General features: G+C 38.8%; 1 protein-coding gene across 4 annotated transcripts in view; it reads right to left on the bottom strand.

Annotated features, from left to right (window-relative positions):
- FOCAD (focadhesin) overlaps positions 1 to 25,805 on the bottom strand; it is a 381,374-nt gene that overhangs the window by 187,128 nt on the left and 168,441 nt on the right. For all 4 annotated transcript variants that reach the window (XM_002708074.6, XM_017340978.4, XM_017340982.4 and 1 more), the window contains 2 exons: positions 651 to 755; positions 111 to 212 (listed from right to left, as the gene is read on the bottom strand). In XM_002708074.6, the coding sequence (XP_002708120.1) occupies positions 111 to 212; positions 651 to 755 (207 nt within the window). The remainder of the gene's footprint in view (positions 1 to 110; positions 213 to 650; positions 756 to 25,805) is intronic.

Here is a 25,805-nt window from a genome sequence, read left to right as displayed (position 1 = left end):
ATGCCACTAATACCACTAAATCAAAGCACTATCACACATAATGACATATTTATGTTTCTTCAGCAGAAGGAATATATTTGATACTCATACAAGTGTATATCTACACTTACCTGCTTTTCCCACAAAGATGTCAACAAGCGCAAAGTGACAGCTCTTAGCTGTGGGGTGGTTCCAAGCAGTTGGATTACTCGGAGAATCTGTCCTATGCATACCTACAAAAATAGAAAAACTATTATTCCACAAATGTAAATATAGACAATCTCAAGGTTACCAAGAGCATTTTTGAACTCCTTATTATAAAATGAATGCTGAAAGGGAATCATTCTGCAATCTTAGCCATGTTCTCAGGATGGGAGGTAACTCTGGGAGGGGCTAATCAGCTATCCTTGGGGTATAAAGACTGAACTGCAGAAAAGGACTAGTGTGATGGCTTGGATATTAAGTCACCTGAAACAATTAATTCTTAAATATTGTCATAAATTTTTTTTTTGTCTTTAGACACTACCTCCTGTAAAATATGACCCAACAAAGGAAACAGTAATCATGAATAAGTTAAGGGCTCAAAATTTCACAGTATAAAAAAGAAATCAATGTATTATTTATACCTCATTTCCCTTGCTCCCACCAAGTAAACTGAGTAGTATACTAACCTTATGAACACCAAGCATAGGTAAAGTATACAATATATCATTGTATAACACAGGCTCCAGTGGTCTTCCCAATTTGAACATCAAAACTGGTATCAAATTTGGTACCTAAAACGAATTTAAAGAGTATATGTATTAATTATGCCATGTTCTAAAATAAAAACTACAAAGCAATAGTTACCTCTTCTTTTCTTTGAAAGAATAATGTGAATAAAATAGACCACCCCCAACGCACACTTATCTATAGAGGATACCTTCCAAGATCCCACTGGATACCTGAAACCACAGACAGTACTAAATCTTATACTATTTTCCTTATATATATGATAAAATATATATCATAAAGTTTACTTTATAAATTAGGCACATAAAAGATTTACAGTAATAAATATAAAATAGGACTATTATACTGTAATAAAACTCATGTGAATTCTTTCACTCACTCTCAAAATACCATATTTTACTTTTCTCTTTTCACCTAAAGGAAGTGCTTCATAGTACTGATATGTCCCAATGAACAACATCACTAGTCTTATGCCATGGGGCCAATATTAAGTAAAATATGGTTTACTTAAACACAAACATTGTGATATCACAATTGATCTGAAAACAGAGATGCCTACTAAATGACTAATGGGTTGGTAGCACATCCTAAATGGATAAAAGGATGATTCACAGACTAGGCAGGACAATGAGACAGCAAGATATCGCATCATACTACTCAAAATGGTGTGCAATTTAAACATGAATTATTTATTTTGGGAGCTTTCCATTTAATATTTTTAGACCAAGGTTGTCTGTGCATAACTGAAATCAAAGAAAACAAAATGGTAGATAAGGAAGATTACTGTATGAATGAATGATAAAACTATTTTTTGTTAATGATAATTTCATATTTCCTAATATTACACCTTCTTTATACTCAGCTGCCAAATACCAACCAAAAAGCATTTTTCTTAAACTATAAGATTAATTCTGAGCAGTACAAAAGTAGTTTAAGATATACTGTGTCCCAAAGAAGCTTACACCTTGAACGAACAGCCAGAGATTTAAAAAAAAAATAAAAAATCCTCATGGTAAAATATTCAATTAGATTACACTAATATATGATAACTAAACCAAAGGACAATAAAGGGGCAAAACTCCCCCTCCCCCAGGTCCCTAGTATTCATTTCAATCTCTATGAATAACACAATAAAATGAGAAAAGAATTCATTCATGCATCAGAAAACTTAATATTTTTAACATGCAAATATTTCCTGAATTGATAGACAAATTGAGCACAATCCCTATCAAGTTTGTTTCTTTGTTAAAATTGACAGCCTGATCCTAAAATTCAAATGTATCAGCAAGGGGCCCTGAATAGAAAAAGTACTCTTGAGAAAAAAATTTAAAATTTGAAGACTCAAACTCTCCAATTAGAAATGTACTACAAAACTATGGTAATCAAAAATGTGATGCTGACATTAAGGATTGAAATACAAATCAATGGAATAGAAGTCAGAGTCCAAAAATGAGTACTACACTTAAAATCAACTGATTTTTCCATAAAGATGCCAAAAAAAAAAAAGAGGAAAGAAGAGTCAGAGAAATAGAGCTGGATTGCAAAAACTTAATATCCATATGCAAAAGAATGATCATCTGACACCACATATGAAAATTAACTTAAAGTAGACCAAATGTAAGAGCTAAAACTATATAAACAAAACAATCTGGTTAAGAAACGGGCACAGGACTTCAACAGGCATTTTTCAAAAGAGGAAACTCAAATGGCCAACAGACACAGGAGAAAATACTCAGAATCACTAGCCATCAAGGATATGCAAATCAAAGCCACTGCGAGTTTTCACCTCACCCCAGCTGGAATGGCTCTCAGGCAGAAATCAACAAACAACAAATGCTGATGAGGATGTGGGGGAAAAAAATCCACTGTTTGGGGGAATTTAAACCGATGCAGCCACTGTTGAAGACAGTATGGAGATATCTCAGAAAGCTGAATATAGACCTACCATATAACCCAGCCATCCTACTCATGGGAATTTACCCAAACAAAATGAAATCAGCATGTAAAAGACTGATATGTATCCCGATGTTCACTGCAGCTCAATTCACAGTAACTAACACATGGAATCAACCTAGATGTCCATCAACTGATGACTAGATAAAGAAATTCTATGGAATATTACACAGCAATGAAAAAAGGAAATCCTGTCATTTGCTACAAAATGGATGCAACTGGAAACCATTATTCTTAGTGAAATAGACAAATCCCACATATTTTCCCTGATATCTTGTAACTAACAGAGTACCTAAAAGGTAATCTATAGAAGCAAAATGACATTTTGAGATTTGATGATTGCTTACAATCCTGGTCTCGACTATTGGGGAACAGTGTTTTTTTTCTTCATGCTATTTGTCTAACTCTTTAATTAGTATATGATTAATCTTATGAGTATAAATTTAACTGAAAATAGATCTTTGAAAAAATTAAGAATGGGAATAGAAGAGGGAGGAGGAAGAAGGTTGGAAGGGTGGACGAGACAGAGAGTTAGGTGGGAAGTATCACTATGTTACTGAATCTGTATATAGGAAATACATGAAATTTCTATACCTTAAATAAACTTTTTTTTTTGACAGGCAGAGTTAGACAGTGAGAGAGAGAGAGAGAGAGAGAGACAGAGAGAAAGGTCTTCCTTTTTCCATTAGTTCACCCCCGAAGCGGCCGCTATAGCTGGTGCGTTGCGGCCAGCACGCTGCACCAATCCAAAGCCAGGAACCAGGTGCTTCATCCCGGTCTCCCATGCAGGTGCAGGGCCCAAGGACCTGGGCCATCCTCCACTGCACTCCCGGGCCATAGCAGAGAGCTGGACTGGAAGAGGAGCAACCGGGACAGAATCCGGCGCCCCAACCAGGATGAGAACCCAGGGTGCTGGTGCTGCAGGTGCAGGATTGGCCTAGTGAATTTTTTAAAAAGAAAATATAGAAATATATCTTTGTGACTTTCGGTTAGGTAAAGCCTTCTTAGATAGTACATGAAAAGCAAAAGGAATATACAAAGAGCTCATTTCATCAAATTAAAGATTAATTTCTAAAGATAACACAAGGGTAGTAAAATAGCAGAATGGGAGAAAATATGGTAAACCATAAATCTAATATGGGACTTGCCTGAAGAATATATAAAGAATTCTCAAAATGCAATAACAATAATAAAAAAAAAACTTAAAAGGGAGAATGGACCTGAACATATACTTCTCCAAAGAAGGTAAAGAAATGGCCAAAAATTATAGGAAAAATGTGATCAACATCATTAGCCATAACATAATGCAAATAAAGACCCCCTGATTGTACACTCAGCAGGAAGGCTAGAATTAAAGACAGACAATCCCAAATGTCGTAGGGAACCTTCATTCACAGCTGGTAGAAATGGAAAGTGCAACCCTCTCTGGACAACAGTCTGGCAGTTCCTCAAACAGTTAAGTATAGAATTACATCATCTAACAAGTTACTCCTAACCACACACCCCAGAGAAAAGAAAACATGTTGACACAGAACTTTCAAGTAAATCTTCATAGCAGCACTATTTACAATGCCCAAAGTGGAAACAACACAAATCAACTGATGAGTAGATAAATAAAATGTAGTATAGCTAAGCTATGTAATATACATTAACAATAATAGTTAGCCATAAAAATAAATGAAGGGGCCTGAGCTGTGTCATGGTGGGTAAAGCCACCACCTGCAGTGTCAGCATCCCATATGGGTGTCAGTTCGAGTACCAGCTGCTCCACTTCTGATCCAGCTCTCTGCTATGGCCTGGGAAACCAGTAGAGGATGGCCCAAGTCCTTGGGCCCCTGCACCTAAGTAGGAGAACTGGAAGAAGCTCCTGGCTCCTGGTTTCAGATCAGAACAGCCATTGCAGCCATCTGGGGAATGAACTAGCAGATGGAAGACCTCTCTTTCTCTCTCCCTCCGCCTCTCTCTAACTCTGTCTTTCAAATAAATATACAGTTCTAAAATAAAATAAAAAATAAATAAATGAAGTACTGGTACATGTTACAATATTGCTGGAACTTGAAAATACTAAACCGAGTGGGACAAAAAGCCCAATCACCAAAAATAGCACATTATGATAAGAGTTTTTATTCAATTTATATGAATGAAATGCCCAGAATAGGCAAATTTTAGGAGACGGTAGAGTAGTGGCTTGTGTAGGACTAGGGTTACCAAGAGTGAATACTTGATGGGTATGAGGTTTCTTTTGAGGGTGATGAAAACATTCTCAAATTGATTGTAATGATGTAAATACAGTGAAACCCACTGAATTTTATGCTTTAAATGGGTGAACTGTATGGCATATTAACTATTATATAATACCAATTAAATCTTGATAAAACTTCTTAAAAATATACTTAAAATCACTAGTGAATGTCTTCTATTAGTAAGATACTAGATTATATAAAATGTAGTGCCAAAAAAATTATTGTCCATATGCTACATTTCAAAGGCTTGCTATCCAAGATTTCTGTTAATTTCCTCACTGTGTTCTAGTCTAAGAAAGCTTGTTTCTTCTAAGCTTACAAGACATTGACTTTCAATTTTTTTCCATTTGACAGAGAGGAAGACAAAAAAAGGAAGACAAAGACAGATAGATGCAGATGGAGTGAGTTCCCATCTCCTGGTTCATTCTCCAAAATGTCTACAAGGGCAGGAAACTGGACCCAACCTAAACTAGAATCCAGGAACTCATTCCGGGTCTCCGATATGGGTGGCAGGAACTCAATTACCTGAGCCATCGCTGCTCGCTCCCAGGGTCTACATTAGCAGGAAGCTGAAATTAGGTGCCAGACTCAAGTATTGAATAGGTATTCCGATGTGAGGTGCAAGAATCCCAATCATCATCTTAACCACTAAGCTAAATGCCAGCCCCATAAAACTAGATTCAAATACAGCTTGATAATTTGGTACATGGAAACTAACAGCTTAAGAAGAACCACAGATTCAGGTCTCGAATCTCATGCTCACTCCAGGCCACACATTGTAGAGTCACTGTAGAGTAGAATCATTCAAAGCATTTAAAATGCCATGAATATGGTTTGCGGATGATTTAACCAGCATCTTAACCACTAGCCCAGATACACAGCAGACCCATAGAATGGCACATGTCCTGAACAGCACTCTGGCCTCAGAATCAGCCTTTAAGGCATGCAGATCTGGCTGAAAAGCCCATGAGAGTATTTCAGGCATGGAAAGCCAAAATACTCTGGCAAAAAAAAAAAAAAACCTAAATGAAAGATCTCTGCAAGTGAGATCCCAGTGGAAAGAACAGGTCATCAAAGAAGGAGGTACCTTTCTCTGAAGGGAGGAGAGAACTTCCACTTTGACTACGACCTTGTCTAAATATGATCAGAGTTGATGAACTCAAAAGGCTTCCATAGCCTTGGCAACTCATGACAAGAGCCTAGGGTGATTACTGATGCCATAAACAAGAGTGTCAGTTTGTTAAGTCAACAACAGGAGTCACTGTGCACTTTCTCCTCATGTAGGATCTCTGTCCTTAATGTGCTGTACAGTGTGATTTAATGCTATAACTAGTACTCAAACAGTATTTTTCACTTTGTGTTTCTATGTGGGAGCAAACTGTTGAAATCTTAACTTAATACTTAACTTAATATATGCTAAACTGATCTTCTGTATATAAAGATAATTGAAAATGAATCTTGATGTGAATGGAAGGGGGGAGGAAGAGGGAAAGGGGAGGGTTGTGGGTGGGAGGGAAGTTATGGGGGGGTAGCCATTGTAATCCATAAGCTGTACTTTGGAAATTTATATTCATTAAATGAAAGTTAAAAAAAAAGAAGACACCTACTTTAATTCAATTTCAAGAAGGAAAAATGTCCTCTGAACCCTAAATAATGATGGTTAAACATTAATCATTAATGATTCTCACCATGATATGCTATGGCAGTATGTAGAACTATGCAGGTAATTCCTGCACTTCACAACACAGCCATAATTTATGCTATTTTTAACAAGGCTCGTGTTTGATTAGAACAGCATTTCTTCCTCACAACTTGGGCAAATGAAGAGACACATTTCTGAATCAGCTTCTTATTCCCCATTTTAATTAAAAACAAAAGGTTATCTTAGATTGGTTTGCACTGGTCTCAATGAATTATCCCCTTCTGGGAAGATTTCTACCAAGACACTCTGACAGACTCTTAGCTCTGAGAAGGGCAATCAGTACACTTAGTGACATTTTACAAAATGGTGTATTTAGTCATGTGACTTTTAAATAAATGTTTTAATTATATTGTCAGGAGAGAGACAAAGTATTGTATTTGTGCTTAAGAGTACAGTTCTTTTATACGCCTGGGAAGTGAAGAAATTGGAAGGTATGTGCCTTTTTCTATGATAATTTCAGAATTACAGAAACAATATGGGAAACTTTTACAGTTCATCTTAGACTTAATATAGTTCTTCAGAAATAATAGCCCAAATTAAGTCCTCATTTAAATAATAAACCAGAATTATTTCACCAGGAAAATAAAGACATTGACATAAAGATATAGATATAAAATATTTTTGCATAAAGTATGAGGTGATATTTTCCAAATGAAAAAAAGACAATCATCCATAATTTAATATCATGGATACATTCTGAGAAATCCATCATTAGATGATTTCATCTCTGTGTGAACACTTCAAAGTCTATGGGATCATCACCACACATACATTCACTGTTGACAAAAATATCATTATGCAGCACATGACTGTATGTATTTATTTACCTGAGATGTCATTATCTGCTCTTGATCCTCCTGCTCCTAAACCTTCCACCCTCCAGAGGCAGGAGAGGGAATGACTGCTTAGTACCCTATAATTGACTATCTCTAGACCTGGCTTTATAAAATGCCATGTTTCCTCTTCTCTCTTTCAGAGTTTAAATCCTTTAAACAAATTGATTAAAGTCATGAGATTGTGACTGGAGCCCCCAGAGACCATTTGCTGGCAGGCCAAAAGAAGAGGGATTATATATTTAAAGGACAGAAAGAAAAAAACTGCCCAAAAATATGTCTGGCAAACCTGTCCTTCAGAAACAAAGAAGAAAGAAAGGCATTCCCAGATATAAACAAAAGCTGAGGGAATTCATCATCACTAGACTTGTTTACAAGAAAAGCGAAAGAGAGTCCCTCAAGTTGTAATGAAAGGATACAAGAAAGCTACATGGAAACAGAAGAAAATATCTTTCCTGTAAAACAAATATATTGACAAATACAATATTTTGTAATACTGTAATAATGAGCCATAATTTTCATGCTGATATAGAAGGAAAGCGTACAAGTAATTATATCTATAAAAGCATACAAATGGAAACATACAAGTAATTCATGACATTAGTATATTAAAGAGGGGGAGATGTAAATAGTCCATGTATGTGATTGAAATCTATGTATGTAAGTTATCAGCTAAAATGTTGTGATAGCTAAAAGGTATTTTCCATAAGACCAAGAGTAATTATAATGAAAATACTAATGGAAGATATACCAAAATCAATGTACAAATACAAAAAAGAAAACAGCAAGAGAAGGGACAAAAAAAAGCTCATAGACAAATAAAATAACAAATAAAATAAAATAACAGATAATATAAAATAACTTAGAGGTGGAAAGTCGTTCCCACCTCTAATTACTTTAAATATAAATGAATTGAACTCCCCAATCAAAAAACCTAGAATGGCTAAATGGGCTTAAAAACCAAGATCCAACTGCAGGCCTTCTACATATACCTTAGTTTTAAGGACCATATATAGGCTGAATGTGAAAAGATGCGTGATACAAATTGTAACTTAAGAGAACAGCGTGGTCCATACATCTTAATATCAAACAAAAATAGATGCTGAGTTGAAACTAAAAACAGAAAAGAAAAAATTGATCCCTATTAGGAATTTGCAAAACATTATGCTGAGTGAAATAAGCCAATCCCAAAGGGACAAATACCACTTGTTCTCCCTGATAGGTGACAACTAACTGAGCACCAAAAAGGAAACCTGTTAAAGTGAAATGAACACTATGAGAAACGGTGACTTGATCAGCCCTCGCCCTGACTGTTGATGAGCAACTTAATATGTTATCCCTCTTAGTAATTTTTTTTGTTTGTTCTACTTAATACTTTTGGTTCAACACTGTAATCAATACACAATTCTTCTTAAGTGCTGAAACTTAACTGAAAAGTGATCGCTGTTAAATATAAGAGTGGGAATAAGAGAGGGAAGAGATGCGCAACTCAGGTCATGCTCAAGCTGACTTACCTCAAACGGTAGAGTTAGAAACATACCAGGGGATTCCAATTCAATCCCATCAAGGTGGCATGTACCAATGCCATCTCACTAGTCCCAGTGATCAATTTCTGTTCACAATTGATCATAATGATAGGACTAAGAACCAAAGGGATCACATAAACAAGAATAGTGTCTGCAAATACTAGCTGATAGAATTAAAAAGGGAGAGAACGATCCAACATGGGAAGTGAGATACACAGCAGACCCATAGAATGGCAAATGTCCTAAACAGCACTCTGGCCTCAGAATCAGCCCTTAAGGCATGCGGATCTGGCTGAAAAGCCCATGAGAGTATTTCAGGCATGGAAAGCCAAGACACTCTGGGGGAAAAAAAAAAACCCTAAATGAAAGATCTCCACAAGTGAGATCCCAGTGGAAAGAACGGGGCCATCAAAGAAGGAGATACCTTTCTCTGAAGGGAGGAGAGAACTTCCACTTTGACTACGACCTTGTCTAAATATGATCAGAGTTGATGAACTCAAAAGGCTTCCATAGCCTTGGCAACCCATGACAAGAGCCTAGGGTGATTACTGATGCCATAAACAAGAGTATCAATTTGTTAAGTCAACAACAGGAGTCACTGTGCACTTACTCCTCATGTAGGATCTCTGTGCTTAGTGTGCTGTACATTGAGATTTAATGCTATAACTAGTACTCAAACAGTATTTTTCACTTTATGTTTCTGTGTGGGAGCAAACTGTTGAAATCTTTACTTAATGTATCCTAAACTGATCTTCTGTATATAAAGAGAATCGAAAATGAATCTTGATGTGAATGGAAGGAGAGAGGGAGCAGGAAAGGGGAGGGTTGTGGGTGGGATGGATGATATGGGGGGGTAGCCATTGTAATCCATAAGCTGTACTTTGGAAATTTATATTCATTAAATAAAAGTTATATTGAAAATGGAAAAAAAAGGACAATATATAACAATAAGAAGGACAAATCAACAGGAAGATATTAAAAAGTACATATATAGACACACAACATCAGAGCACCCAAATATATAAAGCATTATTCAAAGAGGGAAATAGTAGCAATAAAAGAGATTTCAATACCTCATACCTAAAATGAGCAATTACAGACAGAAGCTCAACAAGGAAACAGAATATAACAAATAGCAGAGACCAAACAGTCCTAACATATACAGAACATTCTACCCAACAGCAGCAGAATATATGTTCTCAAACATACATGAAACACATTACTCCTTAAGGCACAAAACAAGTCTTTACAAATTAAAGAATACTAAAGTCATACCAGCATCTTCTCAAAACCATAACAGAACAAAAATAGAAATCAATAATGAAATGAAAAATTATAACATTCACAAATAAGTGGGAATTAAGCAACACATTCCAGACCAACCAAAAAAAAAAAAAAAAGAGAGAGAGAGATCTAAATAAAAAATTAAAAAGTGGAGAGAGTACAAACTCAGGTAAGAGTTAGGGAGAAAACTGCAGTGGAAATTCCATGGAAGGAAGAGGGACACTGTGGGTCTCACAGCTGACTATTCATCAGAAAGCCTACAGGCTAGAAGAGAATGGCGAGTACAGTCCACGACTTAAAGAGAAAAAACTGTCAACCCAGAATACTGCATCCTGCAAAGCTCTCATTTATGAATGAAGATGAAATACAGATCTTTTATAAACAGAAACTGAAAGAATGTATCACCAGTCGTCCAGCCTTACAAAATATGCTTAAAGACATGCTACACACACAATCACAGAAATATAGCCATCACTATGAAAGAGTGTGAAAGCTGAAAATATCCAGTAAAAGTACAAAGGAAATCAAAAGTAAACAACAGGAATATTTACGGAAAACTGGCATGGCCAACTCCTTACTTATCAATAGTCACCTTGGATGTAATGGCCTCTACTTTCCCAATAAAAGACACAGACTGGCTGAATGGATTAAAAAACCAAGACTCATCTTTTTCTGCCTACAAGAAACACACCTCACCAACATACACACAGACTGAAAGTGAAAGGATGGAAAAAGATACTCCATTCCAAGGAAAACCAACAAAGAGCCGATGTACCCATCCTAACATCAGACAAAACAGATTTTAATGTAAAAACTGTTAAAAAGGGTAAAGAAGAAGAAAAAATGCACCCAGGGCAGTTCTAAGTTGACAGAGTAGAGAGAGAGCTTACTGCCCTGGTCTAGGAGAGGATAGTTTAAAAGAAGTAGAGAGTGCAGTTTCAGGGAAGAGTTGTGAAGAAAATGGCAGAGGAAGCTCTACGCAAATTAGAGAGACACAGTGGACCTACGTGGGGGCATGGATGCCTGCAGCTCAGCACTCCAGCAATTAAGAGCTTCCACACCAGCCTGGGAAAGGGAGGTGAGACCAGACTGCAGCAGCACAAGCCACTGGTGAAAAAGCTGCAGGAAGAGCCTAGAGGGAACCAGGCCTGGAGCGCTATAGAGGATAGTGTATCTACAAAACTAGAGAAACAAAAAAGGAGATACACATTTCTCTCTCCCTGATCACCTTAAAAGGGTGTCCTGTAACAAGCCAATAGAGTGGGAGCCATTTTGAACATAGGTAACAGCTGTGCCAGCTTGTAGCTGCACCCAGCAATCAGCCAAGGGGAAACTCCTGACTCTGGTGGAGAGAACTAACCGGGCTTGAGTGCTCGTCAATATGGAAGGCTTGTGTGCTGGAACAGTTTAAAAAAAAAAAAAAAAAAAAAAACCTGAGACTGTGTGAGAGTACTCACAGTGTGGCTGAGACTGGGCATTAACTGTGGGAGACTCCACATGCTCAAGGCTTCCTGGCTGCCTAATAAGGGAAATTGTGAGGGAATTTGAGCTTATACTGTAGACTGAACAGATCCTTTGTGTGGTCTATGGGACAGAGCAGACGAATACTACACCCACTGGGGCTAGCACTCAGGCACTGTTCTCCTTTCAGGAGAGGAGAACAGCTGAGCAGAATAAATCTCCCTTCTGAATAAAAAAGAGAGAGAGAGATTTACCATGCCAAACATGGGTGTGCCACCTGAGGCACATCCTTCACCCTGGAGAACTGAACAGAGCTCCCTAGCGACATGCACTACAAGCTTCTAGAAATTCACTGAAAGCAGACACTCCACATAGTACAAAGATAAGACATCACGTTGGAAAAAACAAAGACAAAACCAATGAATATCTCCACAAATGCCAAATAAAAAAAACACCAACTCAAGAAACGAGAATAAGGAAGACAAATGATGCCCCCAAAAGAACACAAACACTTCAATGCTAGATTGTGAAGATGATGAGGTTGAAGAAAATCCAGAAATAGAATTAAAATCCTAGATCATAAGATTACACAGAAGTAATCAGAAGAAAATAAATGAGCTACTGAATTCTGTACATGACATGAAAGAACATTTCTCTCACGAAACTGATGTTTTAAAGAGAAAACAAAATGAAATGAAAAATTCAATAGAAGAAATTAAAAATGCAGTGGAAAGCTTCAACAACAGAATTAGTGAAGGAGAATAAAGAACATCTGACCTAGGGCTGGAGCAGTGGCGTAGCAAGTAAAAGCCACCACCTCTAGCGCTGGCATCCCATATGGGCACCAGTTCAAGTCCTGGCTGCTCCAGTTCTGATCCAGCTCTCTGCTATGGCCTGAGAAAGCAGTAGAAGATGGACAAAGTCCTTGGACCCTTACACTCATGTGGGAGACCCAGAAGAAGCTCCTACTCCTGGCTCCTGGCTTTGATTGGCATAGCTCCAGCCATTGTGGCCAACTGGGGAGTGAACCAAAGTATGCAAGACCTCTCTCTCTGTCTCCCTCTCTGTCTCTCCTTCTCTCTCTGTAACTTTGACTTTAAAATAAATAAATAAATCTCTAAAAAAATAATTTCTAACCTAGAAGAGGAAGCACAGTAAATTATACAATCAAACCAAGAACAAAAGAGGAAATTAGAACACTAAAAAACACTGTTGGGGCGGCAGAGCCAAGATGGCGGAATACTGAGGGCGCGCACTGATAGTCCGGGAAAATTTAGTTTAATAAAAGCGGAGTTACAGTAGCCTCAGAAAAAGGGTCAGGAAAAAAATTGCAGAGGAAACTCTTCCGGAGCTATTCGCTGTGACTCAGAGGACCTACTGGGAGAGCAGGGTCACCCACCACGCGGAAGCCAAACTGCGGGAGGCACAGAGTCTGAGAGCCAGTGCAGGAAGGGGAGTCGATGTGACACAGACATCAGCGGGGAGAGGAGGGACGCTCAGGGCTCCGAGTCCACACATCGGCGCTGGAAGCGGAGGTGAGCTCAGTAACCGGAGACATTGGCGGGGAAACGGCAGACAGAATTTTAGAGGAAAGCGGGCATTGAAGCAGGAAAGTTCAACAGACTGACCACAGGAGAGAAGGAAAAATTAATAAATAAATAAATAAATAAAAAGGTGGGGGCATACTGGTACAGACAAGTTCCACTCTCCACCAACCTTCAAAGGCGAACAAGAGACAAAGAGCTGGGATATACATAATAAAAGGGGAGAGTTAAGGCTACAATTCAGTAGCCTAGGCAACCCAGTGGGAGTCCGCAGGAGAAACCGAGCCTGCACAGACTCTTTGAGTAGAAGCCAGAGATCGGAAGCTAAATACCATCCATTCTGCTCAGCCTTGCAATATTACTTACCTCCTGAATAAAAAATAAAATAAGATAAAATAAATGAATAAATAAATAAAGAGAGATTTACCACGCATAACCTGAGGGTGTCACCTTTGCACACCTGTAACCCTGAAGAACCAAGCAGAGCTCTCAGGCCACACCCATCTCAAGCCTCCAAGGCTCCTCCAACAGCAGGCAGTCCACTTAACACAGACATAGTATAATAAAAAAAAAAAAAAAACTCACAGTGAGGGAAACAGAATTAACCATGCCAAGCAATAAACACAGAAATCGAGGGAACAAGATCAACGATGACACTATGACACCTCCAAATAAACAAAACACCCCAAGCCAAGATTATGAAGATGACGAGATAGAAGAAATGCAAGATACGGATTTCAAAACATTTATGATAAGAACATTTAGAAGTTTTCAAAAGCAAATCCTTGAACTACAGAAATCCTTATTGGACAGGATTGAAAATCTCTCTCGTGAAAATGAAATTTTAAGGAAGAATCAAAATGAAACACAGAAACTAGAACAGGAAAGTGTGATAGTGAAGAGAAATCAAAATGAAATGAAGAGCTCAATAGATCAAATGACAAACACATTAGAGAGCCTTAAAAACAGAATGGGTGAAGCAGAAGAGAGAATATCAGACTTAGAAGACAGAGAACAGGAAAGGATACAGTCAAACCAAAGAAAAGAAGAGGAAATTAGAAATCTAAAAAATATTGTTGGAAATCTACAGGATACTATTAAAAAAACCAACATTCGGGTTCTAGGAGTTCCTGAAGGCATGGAGAGAGAGAAAGGATCAGAAGGCCTTTTTAGTGAGATACTAGCAGAGAACTTTCCGGGTTTGGAGAAGGACAGAGACATCCTAGTACAGGAAGCTCATAGAACCCCCAGTAAACATGACCAAAAGAGATCCTCACCACAGTGAAACATAAAGAAAAGATCCTAAAATGTGCAAGAGAGAAATGTCAGATTACTCTCAGAGGATCTCCAATCAGACTCACAGCAGACTTCTCATCAGAAACACTACAGGCTAGGAGGGAATGGCGAGACATAGCACAGGTGCTAAGAGAGAAAAATTGCCAGCCCAGAATATTATATCCTGCCAAGCTCTCATTTGTGAATGAAGGTTAAATAAAGACCTTTCATAGCAAACAGAAATTGAAAGAATTTGTGGCCACTCGTCCGGCCCTGCAAAGATACTTAAAGATGTGCTACACTCAGAAACACAGAAACACGGCCATCAATATGAAAGAAGGGAAAGGAAGAACACCTACCAACAAAAGAGCATGGGAAGCTCAAAGCATATACTAGAAAATATCTCCGGGAAAATGGCAGGGCAAAGTCACTATGTATCAATAGTCACATTAAACGTGAATGGCCTGAACTGTCCAGTTAAAAGACACAGACTGGCTGACTGGCTTAAGGAAAAACACCCAACTATTTGTTGCCTATAAGAAACACATCTCTCTAACAAAGAGGCATGCAGACTGAAAGTGAAAGGTTGGAAAAAGATATTCCATGCCAACAGAAACCAAAAAAAAGCAGGTGTAGCCATATTAATATCAGACAAAGTAAACTTTAATACAAAAACTGTTAAGAGCGACAAAGAGGGGCACTATATAATGATTAAGGGTTCAATTCAACAGGAAAATGTAACTATTATAAATGTATATGCACCTAATTACAGGGCACCGGTCTATTTAAAAGATATGTTAAGGGACTTAAAGGGAGACTTAGATTCCAATACAATAGTACTGGGGGACTTCAATACTCCACTCTCAGAAATAGACAGATCATCCAGACAGAAGATCAACAAGGAAACAGCAGATTTAATCGACACTATTGCCCAAATGGATCTAACAGATATCTACAGAACTTTCAACCCTACATCTAAAGATTTACATTCTTCTCAGCAGTGCATGGAACCTTCTCTAGGATTGATCACATACTAGGTCATAAAGCAAGTCTCAGCAAATTCAAAAGAATTAGAATCATACCATGCAGCTTCTCAGAGCACAGTGGAATGGAGCTGGAAATTAGCAACTCAGGAAACCCCAGAAAGTATGCAAACACATGGAGACTGAACAACATGCTCCTGAATGAACACTGGGTCATTCAAGAAATCAAAAGAGAAATCAGAAACTTTCTGGAAGTAAATGAGGATAACAACACAACATGGCCGGCGCCGCGGCTCACTAGGCTAATCCTCCGCCTAGCGGCGCCGGCACACCGGGTTCTAGTCCCGGTCGGGGTGCCGGATTCTGTCCCGGTTGCCCCTCTTCCAGGCCAGCCCTCTGCTGCGGCCAGGGAGTGCAGTGGAGGATGGCCCAGGTGCTTGGGCCCTGCACCCCAAGGGAGACCAGGAAAAGCACCTGGCTCCTGGCTCCTGCCATCGGATCAGCACGGTGCGCCGGCCACAGCGCGCCAGCCGCAGCGGCCATTGGAGGGTGAACCAACGGCAAAGGAAGACCTTTCTCTCTGTCTCTCTCTCTCACTGTCCACTCTGCCTGTCAAAAAAAAAAAAAAAAAAAAAAAAAACACAAAAAAAAAACAAAAAAAAAACAAAAAACAAACACAACATATCAAAACTTATGGGATATGGCAAAAGCAGTATTGAGAGGCAAGTTTATAGCAATAGGGGCCTATATCAAGAAATTGGAAAGGCACCAAATAAATGAGCTTTCAGCGCATCTCAAGGACTTGGAAAATTTGCAGCAAACCAGACCTAAAGCTAGTAGGAGAAGAGAAATAATTAAAATCAGAGAAGAAATTAACAGGATTGAATCCAAAAAAAAAAAAAAACATTACAAAAAATCAGCCAAGCGAAGAGCTGGTTTTTTGAAAAAATAAACAAAATTGACACCCCATTGGCCCAACTAACTAAAAAAAGAAAAGACCCAAATCAATAAAATCAGAGATGAAAAAGGAAACATAACAACAGACACCACAGAAATAAAAAGAATCATCAGAAATTACTACAAGGACTTATATGCCAGCAAACAGGGAAACCTATCAGAAATGGATAGATTCCTGGACACATGCAACCTACCTAAATTCAACCATGAAGACATAGAAAACCTAAATAGACCCATAACTGAAACAGAAATTGAAACAGTAATAAAGGCCCTCCCAACAAAGAAAAGCCCAGGACAGATGATTCACTGCTGAATTCTACCAGACATTTAAAGAAGAAATGATTCCATTTCTTCTCAAACTATTCAGAACAATCGAAAAAGATGGAACCCTCCCAAATTCTTTCTATGAAGCCAGCATCACCTTAATCCCTAAGCCAGAGAAAGATGCAGCACTGAAAGAAAATTATAGACCAATATCCCTGATGAACATAGACGCAAAAATCCTCAATAAAATTCTCGCCAAGAGAATACAACAACACATCAGGAAAATCATCCACCCAGACCAAGCTGGATTTATCCCTGGTATGCAGGGATGGTTCAACATTCGCAAATCAATCAATGTGATTCACCACATTAACAGACCGCAGAAGAAAAACCATATGATTATCTCAATAGATGCAGAGAAAGCATTCGATAAGATTCAACACACTTTCATGATGAAAACTCTAAGCAAATTGGGTATAGAAGGAACATTCCTCAATATAATCAAAGCAATTTATGAAAAGCCCACAGCCAGCATCCTACTGAATGGGGAAAAGTTGGAAGCATTTCCACTGAGATCTGGTACCAGACAGGGATGCCCACTCTCACCACTGCTATTTAACATAGTTCTGGAAGTTTTAGCCAGAGCCATCAGACAAGAGAAAGAAATTAAAGGAATACAAATTGAGAAAGAAGAAGTCAAACTATCCATCTTTGCAGACGATATGATTCTTTACTTAGGGGATCCAAAGAACTCTACTAAGAGACTATTGGAACTCATAGAGGAGTTTGGCAAAGTGGCAGGATATAAAATCAATGCACAAAAATCAACAGCCTTTGTATACACAAGCAATGCCGTGGCTGAAAAAGAACTGCTAAGATCAATCCCATTCACAATAGCTACAAAAACAATCAAATACCTTGGAATAAACTTAACCAAGGACGTTAAAGATCTCTACGATGAGAATTTCAAAATCTTAAAGAAAGAAATAGAAGAGGATACCAAAAAAATGGAAAAATCTTCCATGCTCATGGATTGGAAGAATCAACATCATCAAAATGTCCATTCTCCCAAAAGCAATTTATAGATTGAATGCAATCCCAATCAAGATACCAAAGACATTCTTCTCAGATCTAGAAAAAATGATGCTGAAATTCATATGGAGGCACAAGAGACCTCAAATAGCTAAAGCAATCTTGTACAACAAAAACAAAGCTGGAGGCATCACAATACCAGATTTCAGGACATACTACAGGGCAGTTGTAATCAAAACAGCATGGTACTGGTACAGAAACAGATGGATAGACCAATGGAACAGAATTGAAACATCAGAAATCAACCCAAACATCTACAGCCAACTTATATTTGATCAAGGATCTAAAACCAATTCCTGGAGCAAGGACAGTCTATTCAATAAATGGTGCTGGGAAAACTGGATTTCCACGTGCAGAAGCATGAAGCAAGACCCCTACCTTACACCTTACACAAAAATCCACTCAACATGGATTAAAGACCTAAATCTACGACCTGACACCATCAAGTTATTAGAGAACATTGGAGAAACCCTTCAAGATATTGGCACAGGCAAAGAGTTTCTGGAAAAGACCCGGGAGGCACAGGCAGTCAAAGCCAAAATCAACTATTGGGATTGCATCAAATTGAGAAGTTTCTGTACTGCAAAAGAAACAGTCAGGAGAGTGAAGAGACAACCGACAGAATGGGAAAAAATATTTGCAAACTATGCAACAGATAAAGGGTTAATAACTAGAATCTACAAAGAGATCAAGAAACTCCACAAAAACAAAACAAACAACCCACTTAAGAGATGGGCCAAGGACCTCAACAGACATTTTTCAAAAGAGGAAATCCAAATGGCCAACAGGCACATGAAAAAATGTTCAAGGTCATTAGCAATCAGGGAAATGCAAATCAAAACCACAATGAGGTTTCACCTCACCCCGGTTAGAATGGCTCACATACAGAAATCTACCAACAACAGATGCTGGCGAGGATGTGGGGAAAAAGGGACACTAACCCACTGTTGGTGGGAATGCAAACTGGTCCAGCCACTATGGAAGTCAGTCTGGAGATTCCTCAGAAACCTGAAGATAACCCCACCGTTCGACCCAGCCATCCCACTCCTTGGGATTTACCCAAAGGAATTTAAATTGGCAAACAAAAAAGCGGTCTGCACCCTAATGTTTATTGCAGCACAATTCACAATAGCCAAGACCTGGAACCAACCTAAATGCCCATCAACGGTAGACTGGATAAAGAAATTATGGGATATGTACTCTTTAGAATACTATACCACAGTAAGAAACAACGAAATCCAGTCATTTGCAACAAAATGGAGGAATTTGGAACACATCATGCTGAGTGAAATAAGCCAGTCCCAAAGGGACAAATACCATATGTTCTCCCTGATTGGTGACAACTGACTGAACACCAAAAAGGAAACCTGTTGAAGTGAAATGGACACTATGAGAAACAGTGACTTGATCAGCATAGCCCTGACTGTTAATGAACAACTTAATACATTATCCCTCTTAGTAGCTTTTTTTTGTCTGCTCTACTTATTATGACTCGTTTAATTCTGTAATTAATACACAGTTATTCTTAAGTGTTGAAATTTAACTGAAATGTGATCCCTGTTAAACATAAGAGTGGGAATAAGAGAGGGAAGAGATGTACAATTTGGGACATGCTCAAGCTGACTTGCCCCAAATGGTAGAGTTAGAAACATACCAGGGGATTCCAATTCAATCCCATCAAGGTGGCATGTACCAATGCCATCTCACTAGTCCAAGTGATCAATTTCAGTTCACAATTGATCATAATGAAAGGACTAAGAGTCAAAGGGAGCACATAAACAAGTCTAGTACCTGCTAATACTAACCGATAGAATAAATAAAGGGGAGAGTGATCCAACATGGGAAGTGAGATACTCAGCAGACTCATAGAATGGTGGACGTCCTAAACAGCACTCTGGCCTCAGAATCAGCCCTAAAGGCATTCCGATCTGGCTGAAAAGCCCATGAGAGTATTTCAGGCATGGAAAGCCAAGACACTCTGGCAAAAACAAACAAACAAACAAACAAACAAAAAAACCTAAATGAAAGATCTCTGTGAGTGAGATCCCAGTGGAAAGAACAGGTCTTCAAAGAAGGAGGTACCTTTCTCTGAAGGGAGGAGAGAACCTCCACTTTGACTATGACCTTGTCTAAACAAGATAAGAATCGGAGAACTCAAGGGGCTTCCATAGCCTTGGAAACTCATGACTGGAGCATGGGGAGATTACTGATGCCATAAACAAGAGTGTCAATTTGTAAATTCAACAACAGGAGTCACTGTGCACTTACTCCTCATGTAGGATCTCTGTCCTTAATGTGCTGTACATTGAGACTTAATGCTATAACGAGTACTCAAACAGTATATTTCACTTTGTGTTTCTATGGGGGTGCAAACTGTTGAAAGCTTTACTTAATGCATACTAAACTGATCTTCTGTAAAAAAAAAAAAAAAAAAAGAAGAAGAAGAAGAAGAAATTATCAATTCCCAACTTGACTCTCACTGGGATTAAACATGACAATAGGTCTGATCTGATTTCATCATCATTTAAAAAATCATCTATTATTTTTCACTTTATGTTTCTGTGTGGGAGCAAACTGTTGAAATCTTTACTTAATGTATGCTAAACTGATCTTCTGTATATAAAGAGAATCGAAAATGAATCTTGATGTGAATGGAAGGAGAGAGGGAGTGGGAGAGGGGAGGGTTGCGGGTGGGAGGGACGTTATGGGGGGGAAGCCATTGTAATCCATAAGCCGTACTTTGGAAATTTATATTCATTAAATAAAAGTTAAAAAAAAAAACACTGTTGGGAATCTACAGGATAATATCAAATAACCCAACATACAAGTTCTAGGAGTTCCTGAAGGCATGGAAAGAGAGAAAGGATTACAAGGCCTTTTTAGTAAAAAAAATAACAGAAAACTTCCCTAATTTGGAGAAAGACAAGGGACATACAAGTACAGGAAGCACATGGAACCCCTAATAGATATAACCAGAAAAGATCTTCACAAAGACACATTGTAAGGACTTAAGCAGACATTTTTCAGATGAGGAAGTCCAAATGGCAACAGACATATGAAAAAATGTTCAGGATCACTAGCCGTCAGGGAAATGCAAATCAAAACCACAATGAGGTTTCACCTCACCTGTTAGAATGGCTTTCATACAGAAATCAACAAACAACAAATGCTGGCAAGAATGTAGGGGAAAAGGCACCCTAATCTACTTGTTGGTAGGACTGTAGACTGGTAAAGCCACTATGGAAGACAGTTTAGGGATTCCTAAGAAACCTGAATATATGACCCAGCCACCCTACTCCTGGGAATTTACCCAAGGGAAATGAAGTCAGTAAACAAAAGAGCTATCTGCACCTTCATGTTTATTGCAGCCCAATTCACCATTGCTAAGACATGGAACCAACCTAAATGTCCGTCAGTCAAAGACTGGATTAAGAAATTAGGGGATATATAGACTATGTAATACTACATAGCAGTTAAAAAATGAAATCTGATCATTTGCAACAAAATGGATGAATCATCACTTAGTGAAATAAGCCAGTCCCAAAGGAACAAATACACTTATGTTCTCCCTGATCTGTAAGAACCAATAGAGCACCTAAAACTAAATCTGCAGAAGTGAAATTGACATTTCGTGAAAGAACGACTTAAGCTGTCCTTGTCTTGACTGTTAAGGAACAGTTTTGTTTTGTTGTTGTTTGTTTTGTCTTCACACTATTTATTGAACTCTCAATATAGAGTTAATTGTATGTTTATAAAGTCAATTGAGGGTGGATCTCAATAAGAAATAAGAGTACAAGAGACAGAAGGAATTTTATAACTGTAAAGATCTGCATACATTCCTAAAGACTAACACTTAAAGGTACAGATTAGAATTTGTCATGGGAACCCATATCCCTTTGAGCTGAGTGATAAAAATGTCATCTTAAGTTGTTAAAGTGATCATATTAAGTTTTAAAGTGAAAATATAAATATGAATAAGTGTTAAAAAGACCATATAAATAGGATCAAATGTTGGGTAATTATAGTAGATAGAATTAAAAAGGAGAGAATGTTCCAATATGGGAAGCAGTTCACACAGCAGACTCATACAATGATGATTGCTTTAAGTAACACTCTGACCTCAGAATCAGCCCTTAAGGCTGCCTGGTCTGGCTGAAAAGCCTGTGAGAGCATTTCAGGGATGGAAAGCCAAGACACTGCAGCAAAAAAATACTCTACATGGAGGATCTCTGTAGGTTAGATCCCAAAAGACAGAAGTGGCAATCAAAGAAGGATGTACTTTTCTCTAAAGGGAGAAGAGAACTTCCACTTTGCTAATGGCCTCATCTAAATACTGAAGGAATTTCTGGATTGAAAAGACTTGCAGGAGGTTCCAAGATGGCAATAGGGAGGGAGCTCACTGACAGTCCGGGAAAAGATAGTTTAATAAAAGTGGAGATATTGTAGTCTCAGGGAAGAGTTAGAGGAAAAAAAACTGCAGAGGAAACCCTTCTGGAATTAGAGGAACACAGTGGATCTATGTGGAGAGCACAGGCACTCACAGCTCAGGACCCCAGCCACCGAGTCTACGCACCAACGCTGGGAAGGGAGGTGAGGTGAAACCACAGTGGCCCAAAACACTGGCAGAAAAGCAGCAGGAAGAGCCTAGAGGGAACGAGCCTTGAAGCTCTGTGGGGGAAAGTACGCCAGCCTAACTAGAGGAGAGAAAAAAATAAATAAAAGGGACCGGTACAGACACTATTCTCTCTCTCAACTCACCTTACAAAGGCATGCAAGCCAATACAACAGGTACCATTTTCGACATACATAACAGTTGCACCAGCACGGGGCTGCGCCCACTCTCAGCCAACGAGAAAAACCTGACTCTGGTGGGGAGTAATAACAGGAGACTAAGACCTAGTGAATGTGTGGAGCTTATGAACCGGGACTGTGAGGAAAAAAAAAAAAAAAAAAAAAAACACTGAGGGTGTGTGTGAGAGAACTCACAGTGTGCTGAGACACGGGTAGTCATTGGGAGACACCACAAGCTTGGGTGGCCCTGGCTACCTGGTGAGAGACACCGCAGGGGAAACTGAGCTTACACTGAGGACGCCACAGATCCTTTGTGTAGTACTTGGAATAGAGCAGACGAATATTATACCCACTGAGGCTAGTGCCCAGGCACTGATTGCTATCAAGGAGAAGAGCTCAGCTAAGCAGAATTACTTCCCTTCTGATTAAAAAAAAGAAAGAGAGAAAGAGAGAGAGAAGATTTATCACAGCAAACCTGGGTGTGTTACCTTAGGCAGACCCTTAACCCTGAAGAACTGAACAAAGCTCTCTGGCCACACATACCACAAGCCTCTAGAGATTCACCAAAAGCAGACAGTCCACTTAACCTAGAGTCATAGTAAAACAAGAAAAGCCAACACAGCGAAAGAAAAAGAAGAAACAAAAGAAAATCTCCACAATGCCAAACAACAAATGCAAAAACCAAGGAAACAAGAACAAGGAAGACAACATGACATTCCCAAAAGAACATGACACTCCAATACAAGATTATGAAGACAATGAGATAGAAGAAATGCAAGAATGGAACTCGAAAAATTTATGGTAAGAATATTTAGGAGTAATCAAAAACATATGAACTACTGAAAACCATGCAGGACATGACAGAAAAGCTCTCTCGTGAAAATGAAATCTTAAGGAGGAATCAAAATGAAATGAGGAATTTAGTTGAACATGAAATTGAGATATTGAGGCCGGTGCTGCAGCTCACTAGGCTAGTCCTCCGCCTGCGGCACCGGCACACTGGGTTTTAGTCCCAGTCAGGGTGCTGGATGCTGTCCCGGTTGCCCCTCTTCCAGACCAGCTCTCTGCTATGGCCCGGGAGTACAGTGGAGGATGGCCCAAGTGCTTGGGCCCTGCACCCTATGGGAGACCAGGAGAAGCACCTGGCTCCTGGCTTTGGATCAGCGTGGTGTGCCGGCTGCAGCGCACCGGCCACGGCGGCCATTGGAGGGAGAACCAATTGCAAAGGAAGACCTTTCTCTGTCTCTCTCTCTCACTGTCAAAAAAAAAAAAATGAGATATTGAAAAGAAATCAAAATGAAATGAAGAATTTAATAGAACAAATAAAAAACACATTTGAGAGCCTTAAAAACAGAATCAGAGAGGCAGAAGAGAGAATATCAGACTTAGAAGACAAAGCACAGGAAAGTATACAGTCAAACCAAAGAAAAGAAGAGGAAATTAGAAATCTAAAAATATTGTTGGGGATCTACAGGATACTATTAAAAAACCCAACATTTGGGTTCTAGGAGTTCCTGAAGGCATGAAGAGAAAAAAAGGATTAGAAGGCCTTTTTAGTGAGATAGGAGCAGAAAACTTCCCAAGTTTGCAGAAATAAAGAGACATCCAAAGACAGGAAGCACACAGAAATCCCAATAAACATGACCAGAAGAGATCCTCGCCAGGACACATTGTAATCGAACTCACCACAGTGAAACATAAAGAAAAGATTCTAAAATGTGCAAGAGAGAAACGCCAGATTACTCTCAGAGGATTTCCAATTAGACTCTCAGCAGACTTCCCATCAGAAACCCTACAGGCTAGGAGGGAATGACGAGATCTAGCCCAAGTACTAAGAGAAAAAAAAATGCCATCCCAGAATATTATATCCTGCAAAGCTCTCATTTGTGAATGAAGGTGAAATAAAGACCTTTCATAGCAAACAGAAACTAAAAGAATTTGTCGCCACTTGTCCAATCCTGCAAAAGATGCTTAAAGATGTGTTCTACACAGAAACACAGAAATATAGTCATCAATTTGAAAGAAGGTAAACGGGTAAAATCTCTCAGTAAAAGATCACAGGAAGTCAATTTGCAACAAAATGGAGGAATCTGGAAAACATCATGGTGAGTGAAATAAGCCAGTCCCAAAGGGATAAATATCATATGTTCTCCCTGATTGGTGACAACAAGCTGAGCACCTAAAAGGAAACCTGTTGAAGTGAAATCGACACTATGAGAAACAGTGACTTGATCAGACCTTGTCCTGACTGTCGAGGAACAACTTATTACTTTATTCCTTTTAGTAATTTTTGTTCTACTTAACACCATTGGTTGAACTCTTTAATTAACACACAATTATTCTTAGGTGTTTAAATTTACCTGTTAAATATAAGAGTGGGAATAAGAGAGGGAGGAGATGTACAGTTTGGCACTTGTTCACACGGACTTATCTTTGATGGTAGAGCTAGAAACGTGCCAGTGGATTCCAATTCAATCCCATGAAGGTGGCATGTACCAATGCCATCTTACTAGTCAAAGTGATCAGTTTCAGTTCAGAATTGATCATAATGATAGGATTAAGAGTAAAAGGGATCACAGAAGATCAGTTTAGTGTACATTAAGTAAAGATTTCAATCGTTTGCACCCCCATAGAAACACAAAGTGAAATATACTGTTTGAGTACTCGTTATAGCATTAAGCCTCAGTGTACAGCACGTTAAGGACAGAGATCCTACATGAGGAGTAAGTGCACAGTGACTCCTGTTGTTGAATTTACAAATTGACACTCCTGTTTATGGCATCAGTAATCTCCCTATGCACCAGTCATAAGTTTCCAAGGCTATGGAAGCCCCTTGAGTTCTCCGACTCTTATCTTGTTTAGACACGGTCATAGTCAAAGTGGAGGTTCTCTCCTCCCTTCAGAGAAAGGCACCTCCCTCTTTGAAGACCTGTTCTTTCCACTGGGATCTCACTCACAGAGATCTTTTTGCCAGAGTGTCTTGGCTTTCCATGCCTGAAATACTCTCATGGGCTTTTCAGCCAGATCCGAGTGCCTTTAGGGCTGATTCTGAGGCCAGAGTGCTATTTAGGACATCCGCCATTCTATGAGTCTGCTGAGTATCTCACTTCCCATGTTGGATCACTAAAAAAGAAATTATCAATTCCCAACTTGACTCTCACTGGGATTAAACATGACAATAGGTCT

Source organism: Oryctolagus cuniculus, chromosome 1 (genome assembly GCF_051225735.1).
Source record: "Oryctolagus cuniculus isolate XC-2025 breed Fujian yellow rabbit chromosome 1, ASM5122573v1, whole genome shotgun sequence".
In the NCBI taxonomy this organism is placed as follows: Eukaryota; Metazoa; Chordata; class Mammalia; order Lagomorpha; family Leporidae; genus Oryctolagus; species Oryctolagus cuniculus.
The sequence above is the reverse complement of the archived record's forward strand: the minus strand, read 5'-3'. Positions and strand labels throughout refer to the sequence as shown.